At 45.4% G+C, this 8,730-nt stretch overlaps 1 protein-coding gene across 1 annotated transcript in view; it reads left to right on the top strand.

Moving 5' to 3' along the window:
• Nucleotides 1–6,472: 6,472 nt before the first annotated feature.
• LOC116086244 overlaps nt 6,473–8,730 on the top strand; it is a 4,145-nt gene continuing 1,887 nt past the window's right edge. Inside the window, 4 exon segments of the mRNA XM_031364589.1 lie at nt 6,473–6,502; nt 6,505–6,712; nt 6,715–6,961; nt 6,963–8,669. Coding sequence (XP_031220449.1) covers nt 6,473–6,502; nt 6,505–6,712; nt 6,715–6,961; nt 6,963–8,669 — 2,192 coding nt within the window.

The following is an 8,730-nucleotide window of genomic DNA, read 5'->3' as shown; positions in this document are numbered from 1 at the left end:
CTTCCTTAAGTAGACTCCACTAGTACATGAATCTAGATAAACAATTGAAAAATATGTACTCATAAAATTCAAAATTTTGTGAGTAAGAGGATACAGAAAATAGAATGAAGAGGTTCCCATATATAGTACAAAATCTTTACCAACTCTGCATTCTATATAGAGTTTGTATAATATAAAGAACTTAAGAAAACTAAAGAGCAAAAGAACCCAATTCAAATCAATTTTAAAATGGAATATAAAATTGAACAAAAATTTCTCAAACAAAATATACTAATGACTTAAACACATTAAAACATATTTGTAAGGGAAATACAGACTAAAATTTCTCTAAGATACCATATAACAACAGCACAGGGTCCCAGTAGAGGAGTAAAAGGACTGAAGGAGCTGAAGGTGTTTGCAACTCCATAGGAAGAACAATAGTATCAACTAACTGGACCCCCACCCCCACCCCCAGAGCTCTCAGGGACTAAATCACCAATCAGAGAGTACACATGGAGAAACTCATGGTCCCAGCCACATATTTCACAGAAGACATGACCTTGTTGGGCGTCAATGGGAGATAAGTCCCTTGGTCTTGTGAAGGCTTGATGCCCCAGTGTAGGTGAATGCCAGGGCAGGGAGGGGGGAGTGTGTGGTTGGGTGGGGAAGTACTCTTATAGAAGCATGGGGAAATGGCATAGGGGAGTTGTGGAGGGGAAACCAGGAAAGGGGATAACATTTGAAATGTAAATAAATAAAGTATCCAATACAAACGGCCAAGAAGACATCTTGTTTGTGGTTTCGGTTTTCTATTAATCAGGGGAAAAACTAATGACAGTCTTTTCTTCATTCTATCATGATGCCTGGCTTTGTGACCAAAGCTGTTTTATGCTGAGGACACATAAAAGTCAAATTAAATCAAATCAAAAAGTCATCAGGGAAATTTAAATCAAATTGATCCTGATATTCTACCTCACACCAGTCAGAATAGCTAAGATCAAAAACTCAGGTGACAGCAGATGCTGGTGAGGATATGGAGAAATACCTCCATTGCTGGTGGGATTGCAAGCTGCTACAACCACTCTGGAATTCAGCCTGGCAGTTCCTCAGAAAATTGGATATAGTATTACATGAGGACCCAGCTATACCATTCCTGGGTATGTACCCAATAGATGTTCCAACATATAACAAGGATGTTCCACTATGTTCATAGCAGTCTTATTTATAATAGCCGGAAGCTGGAAACAATTCAGATGTCCCTTAACAGAGGAATGTAAACAGACAATGTAATAAATTTATATAATGGAGTATTACTCAGGTATTAAAAACAATGACTTCATGAAATCCATAGGAAAATGGAGGTAACTAGAAAATATCATCCTGAGTGAGGTAATCCAGTTACAAAAGAATACGTGGTATATACTCATTGATAAGTGGATATTAGGCAAAGAACTCAGACACCCATGATTCAACTCACAGACCATATGAAGCTCAAGAAGAATGAAGACCAAAGTGTGGATTCTTCATTCCTACTTAGAAGGGGAAATAATATAATCATTGTAGGTAGAGGGTGTGAGAGACTTGAGAGAAAGAAGGAAGGGGAGGCAAAAAAGGGAGGCAGGATCAAGTATAGGAGGAGACTGGGGAGATATATAGAGGGTCAGAAAATTGAATAGAAGTGTATAGCAATGGGGAATGGGGAACTTGGGGTAGCTTCCAGAAAGTCCCAGATGCCAGGAAAACAAGAGGCTCCCAGGACCCAACAGCGATGGCATTAGCTGAAGTGCACAACACAAGGGAGAATGATCCTGTTGACACCATATCCAGACCTTAGACACTGCCCCCAGTTGAGGGAAGGGGCTACCCGTCTCTAAAATTTTGACTCATAATTGCTCCAGTCTAAAGGAAATATAGAGACAAAGAGTGGAGCAGAGACTGAAGAAAAGGTCATCCAGAGACAGCCCCATCAGGGGATGCATCTCATCTGTAGACACCAAATCCAGACATTCTTGCTGATGCCAAGAAGTGCTTCCTGATAGGAAACTGATACAGCTGCCAGAGCCTGACCAATACAGATGCAGATGCTCACAGCCAAACATTGGACTGAGTAGAAGGACCCCAATGGAAGAGTTAGGGGAAGGACTGAAAAAGCAACCCCATAGGAAGAACAACAGTATAAACTAACCATAACCCCTGATTCCCAAGTCTAAGCCACCAACCAAAGAGTACACATGGAGGTTCCCATGGCTCTAGCTACATATGTAGCAGAGGATGGCCTTATCTGGCATCAATGGGAAGGGAGGCCCTTGGTCCTGTGAAGGCTCAATGCCCCAGTGTAGAGGAATGCCAGGGTGGGGAGGCAGGAACAGGTGTGTGTATGGGAGCATCCTCATAGCAACAGAAGGAGGATGGGATAGGGGGTTTGCGGAGGGGAAATTGGGAAAGTTTATAACATGTGAAATTATTTATTTATGTAAATAAATAAAATAACCAATGAAAAAAAGAAAAAAATCAAATCACAATAAATCACACCAAATCAAACCAAACCAAATCAAATCTCAAATCAAATCAAATCCAGTCATAATAGTTTAGTAGGAAAAAGAGGAACAGAGACCTGCATTCTGTCATGCCATGTTGTGTGGGTAGGGAAAGATATCCACGGACCTGCCCTTTACTCATAGCACAGGCAGGCCAAAGACACACAGAGCCCCACTAACCATTCTCATTGCAGCCTAGGAGTGCCACGCCCACTTGTCTACTCCAGTTACATCTACTAGGATTTAGCAAGAAAGAGACATGTCTCTACTAGCCCAGAAGATTAGCATAGTGGGTGTTTTACTAAGGATGGACAGGACCTTGAGCTGAGTGTGTGTGTGTGTGTGTGTGTGTGTGTGTGTGTGACAGTGTGCAGCAGTCTGCATTCTAGATTTGAGATTCAAGACTCCAGATTCGAGATTTGACCCTCCTGGCTGGCATACCCGCAGCCCTCCAGGACTCTGGCCTGGCTGCATGGGCCTAAGCGTGCTCGGAGCCGGGGGTGCTGCACCAGTCCAGAGGAGATGGCTGCTGTTTTAGACCTAGTGTGTTTCAGGTGACCTCAGATGTACCTCAACTACTGAGCTGCCAGATTTCTCTTTCTCTTTTGCAATGACTGTAAAAGCCTCGTGCCATTTTTGAGAAATACACTCAGATCCCACACCTCTTTGTGTCAACTCTGTTTATCACTCACCGAATTTTTTGCCCACCTGACCAGAGCTCTCATCCTGCAGAACGAACCCAGTCCATGGCAGTTGGCACTCAAGGTGGTGGCTCTGGCCAGGTAAGCTATCTTTTATTTTCCTTTCTTCTCTTTTTCTCTTTTCCCTTTTTTCAGGCAATTAATAGGCTCTCACTAGCGTGCCACAGGCCCACTAATAAGTTTATCAGTTATTGGCAAGTAATCTTGGTATCATGGGACAGTCAGATTCATGCCTAGACGACTCACCAGCAGTGGTGCAGAGAATTGCCCATGCTGCTGAAAGACCCCGTGGGGAAACCCCCACTCAAATCTCAGGAGGACGTGCACCTAAGGAATCATGAGAGACCATCTTGATGTAAATCACATGAGGCATTTTATTCGGAGCTCTGGTTCGACCCCCAATCTCACGCAGGAGATAAGGAATCTACCACGAGGCCCAGGGGTTAAGGGTTTATATAGGAAAAAGGTCTGGGGAAACAAAGGAATTGGTGTGGCTATACATGATTTATGTCTCCTTGACCTGTCAGTCCCTGGCTGATTGCCTCTGCTTTGATTTAACTCTTTCAATCCCAGGCTTACGTGGGCAAGCTCATGCTGAGCTTTTTATTTTCCTTTTCACTGCAGCAGTGAAGAGATGGAAATTCAGTGCCTAATTGCATGTTCTGGCTGCGGAGGGGCTGGAACACCTGAGGAGATTGCGGAAATCCCTTGGGAAGCACTTCCATAAAGATGAACTCTGCTGGTCTAGAAGCAGATGAAAATAGCCAGACAAGAAATTGGCCAGGCGGTGGTGGCACACCACACTTTTAATCCCAGCACTCAGGAGGCAGAGACAGGCAGATTTCTGAGTTATACAAATGGCATGAGAGATAGAGAGATCGAAACTGAAAGACAAAGCAAAGGCTGATCTAAGTTGCTCTGCTGAAAAGCTGTTTTTTAAAAATGGGTCAGAAGCTTAAGTTCTAAATTTTTGATTTGATCTAAATTTATAAGGTTTGTGTAGCCTCTTCATTTGGTTTCTAACTAGTCTTAATGGTATAAATATGTTCTGTATCATTATTGACCTATAAGTTACTGTTGTAACATCGGTAACTGAAAGGTAGTTTTGAACTGATAACTCAGGACACGTGGCATTAAAGGTACACATGTGGCATAAATCAGCCAAGATGGTCAAAATCTCAACAGACAACTCCAGCTAGAGTTTCACAGCCACTTAGCACAGGCTAAGGGCTGGCACTTAAGTTGCAGGCCATATACCAGGCAGTAGAATTCAGAGCAGCTGTCCAGTTTAGTAGCTGCTTAATATCATATAATAGCTATGCTTTAAATTATGGGCTTTGTACCAGACAACAAAAATCTTCATATGCTCCTAGTCTGAGAACCTCTGGCCTTAAAGTTGAAATCGATGCCTTGAAGTCACCTCTGATCCAAAAGGAAATGAGTAAGAATGGGTAGAAGCAGAGTGTAAACTGAAAGGCCAAGAGGGGAAGCCCTAAACTTACTCAATGGGCACTGGTTTTCCTTGGGAAGCCTCAATGTCAACTCTTACCCAATTGGGAATGAGGAAGAACAGGCAGAGAACAGCAAAGGAGACAGAGAGGCTGAAACTTACACCCTACAAGGCCAAAGAGCCAAGGGTGAAGGTAGAGGTCTCCAAGCCTAATGAGGTAGTGGCTGGCAAAAAGACTAGTGAGACGAGCTGATAAATCATTTAATGGATTATTAAATAACCTACCAAAAAATAATATCACCTGGTACTTTAGGAAGAGAATGATAAAGGCACTGTACCATGTAGCTTATCAGTCAACACCATGATTTTACTTTCCAGAGACCTGGCATGCTCTGAGAAGTTATCTCAGAATGACCCAGGCTTTCTAAGTACAGTTCAAAAGCAGGGAAAGACTTAAAAAACTTTGTAAGGTGAATATAATCTTTTTGGTATTGATTTTAAAGAGTATAGATTGTTTAAAATTGGGTTTGCTTTCTAAAAGTTATGCTTATGATCTAGTATTACATAAGAAATTAAGAAAGTATGGTTAAAATTGACAGTGTTCCATTGACTGCAGTTTGCAGTCTGATCACAAGCTTAAGAATTTTAACTCACCTATATTTTGTAATTAAGATGATTACAAGAGCAGTAAAAGTTGAAGATAGCTGTGGCCAGTATAGGCCTGCTGCCACTTTAAAAAACAAGTTTAATTAGATAGAGTGGTTAAAAGATTGGGAGACTTAGAAATTTGGGAAAAAGCATGTTAACGAAAAGTAATATAACAAGCCAGAAATATAAAATAGCCAGTTCCAGGAAGTCAGAGCCTCAGGGCTCTGGTTCCCGATACCTGCCCCTCCTGGCTGATCTGCAATGAGGGTGGAACTTGGAATGAAGGTCTACTGGTTTATGAGACTCTCCACCCTGTGGACCAGTAGATGAAGATTACGTTCCTAGAATGAATATGTTTCCCTCCCTAACTGAACACCTTGGGTTGGGTCCCTCTGAAAGTTTCCACTCTTTATGTTCTGTTTCCTTGGTAACCCTCTCTCCGCCCCCAGCTTCTGGATTTTCTCTTAAATACCCCCCACTTCTTGTGTTCAGCGTCGAACTCCTCTGACTGGCAAGGTCATGAGATTGACCCAGGTACCGGTATCCCCAATAAACCTCATGTGATTGCAGCAAGTTCAGTCTCTCGTGAGTCATTGGTTGGTCGCGTCATCCCGAGACTCAAGTAAGGATCTTCCCAGTTCTGGGGATCTTTCATTTGGGAGCTCGTCTGGAATTTATGACCACCCTTGACTCTCTGAAGACCCCTTGGAGGTGAGTTCCTACATGTGATCCGTCTGTCTGTCTGTGTGTTTTCCATTTGTCTAGGAACTGTTTGCTTGATTTACAACCTGTAGATTTGTAGTTAGCCGCTTCTCGAGATGGCAGGGTTTATAGATGGCAGGGTCTGGGGTTCGAGTCCGCAGAGAGTTTATTTTCAGTCATCGACTCCTTGCCCTCCATGAGGGGGAAAGGGGGCTGATCGGCAGGTGTGCTAGGATCACTGACTAGTACCCTGGGAGACGTCCCAGTGGATTGGGGATCCTCGGGGATGCCCAGGAAGAACCCCACGGGAAGCGAGGGGAGAAACAATCGAGAGGAGTGTGGGTCTGTTCTCCAGGACATCAAACCTGTTCGATTGGCTCCTCTTGGGCGCTCTTGTTGTGTTACTCTTTGTCTGAATTTCTGTGTTGTGTTTGTGATTTTTTGTGACTGCGATGGGACAGGCAGTGACGACCCCCCTCCCCCGTCCCTGACCTTGGACCATTGAACGGAAGTTAGACATAGGGCACATGACTTGTCAGTTCAAGTGAAGAAAGGACCTTGGCGAATGTTTTGCTCCTCAGAGTGGCCAACGTTTGGAGTCGGCTGGCTGCCTGAGGGTACTTTTGATGCAACCATAATCTCTTCTGTTAAAAGTCTTGTTTTTCAGCCTGGACCAGGGTCTCATCCCGATCAGCGCCATACATCGTCGTGTGGCAGGGCCTGGTCCAAAACCCTCCACCATGGGTCAAACCATGGGTGACCCAGAGGCCAGACTCCCGAGTTCTGGCTCTCAAAGAATCAGACTGCAAACTGAAAGTACGGACTCAGAGGAACAGCGGCACGACTCAGCCCAAGAGTCTGCCCCCTGCACCTTCCTCTCCTCCTAAAATTTATCCAGAGATTGAGGAGCCTCCTGAGTGGCCTGAGCCACCACCACCTCCCCCCCACTTACGGTTTACCCCTTACCCCAGATTCTGAAGTTGGAGGAGTGGCTGGAGATGGGCTGGTGGCAGGAACTAGGAGCCGCCGTGCCCAGAGCCCTACACAGGGACCAGGAGTGCCTGACTCCACTGTGGCTTTACCCCTCAGAGCATACGGTCCCCCGGTGGACCCTCCCCAGCTCCAGCCTCTCCAATATTGGCCTTTCTCCTCTGCAGATCTTTACAACTGGAAAAATAACCATCCTTCTTTTTCTGAAAATCCGGCAGGGTTAACTGGCCTGATGGAGTCATTAATGTTTTCCCACCAGCCCACCTGGGATGATTGCCAACAGCTTTTACAGGTCCTTTTCACTACTGAGGAGAGGGAAAGCCTTCTGGAAGCCCGCAAAAATGTGCCTGGAGTGAACGGGACCCCGACTAACATCCCTAATGAGATTGATGCTGGATTCCCCTTGGACCGCCCCAACTGGGATTATAACACCGAGCAAGGTAGGGGGAGGCTGGCCGGCTATCGCCGGACTCTCCTGGCAGGTCTCAAAGGGGCCGCTAGACGACTCACCAATTTGGCCAAGGTAAGAGAAGTTTTGCAGGGACCAACAGAATGCCCTTCTGTGTTTTTAGAATGATTGATGGAGGCCTATAGACGCTACACCCCCTTTGACCCGACTTCTGAGGGTCAGCAGCAGGCGGTGGCTATGACCTTCATGGGGCAATCAGCAACAGATATCAGAAGGAAATTACAGCGCTTAGATGGTCTGCAGAATATGTCCTTACAGGACATAGTTAGAGAGGCTGAGAAGGTATTTCATAAGAGAGAGACAGAAGAAGAAAGGAGAGAGAGAGAAAAACGAGAAGCAGAGGAACAGAGAGAGAGGGAAAGAAGAGAAACTGAAGAAAGGGAGAATAGGTGGGAGCGCAGGCAAGACAAGAATTTAGCAAGAATCCTGGCCGCAGTAACAGGGGACAGGAAAGAGGTGAGTGTGAGACCTAGGCAGACAGGGTACCTGGGCAACCAGAAGATGAGAACGAGCAATGGGGGACAAAGGTACCATCTAGAAAAAGATCAATGTGCCTGCTGTAAGAAGAAAGGCCACTGGGTGAGAGAATGCCCTGAGAGGAAAGGGAGAATTCCGAAGGTGCTGGCATTAGAAGAAGATGACTAGAGGGGACGGGCCTCGGACCCCCTCCCCGAGCCTAGGGTAACCCTAAAAGTGGAGGGGACCCCCCTGGATTTCCTGATAGACACCGGAGCTGAGTATTCTGTACTCCAACAACCATTAGGAAAACTAAACAGCAAAAAGACTGTGGTGATTGGGGCAACAGGACAGAAAATGTACCCATGGACTACCACTCGTACTGTAGACCTAGGTTGGGGAGAGGTGACTCATTCATTCCTGGTCATTCCTGAATGTCCTGCACCCCTTCTAGGAAGGGATTTGTTAACGAAATGGAAGGCTCAAATTAGATTCACTCAGGAAGGACCAAAAGTGGAGTGGGGGAAACCTTCCTCTATGGTTTTGGCATTTAAACGTGAAGATGAATATCGGATGCATGAGGTCCCTGACCAGGTAGAAACTTCTGTTCTAGACAAGTCGCTGAAGAGGTTCCCAGATGCCTGGGCAGAGACTGCTGGCATGGTAATGGCTATACAAGCACCTCCAGTTGTGGTGGGACTGAAAACGGATGCTACCCCTATATGCGTCCGACAGTATCCTATGAGCCAGGAAGCTAAAGAAGGAATCAGGCCCCACATCCAAAGACTCTTGGAC

The sequence above is a fragment of the Mastomys coucha genome, unplaced genomic scaffold (genome assembly GCF_008632895.1).
Source record: "Mastomys coucha isolate ucsf_1 unplaced genomic scaffold, UCSF_Mcou_1 pScaffold12, whole genome shotgun sequence".
NCBI lineage: Eukaryota > Metazoa > Chordata > Mammalia > Rodentia > Muridae > Mastomys > Mastomys coucha.
Note: the sequence above shows the minus strand (reverse complement) of the source record. Positions and strands in the feature narration are given on the sequence as shown.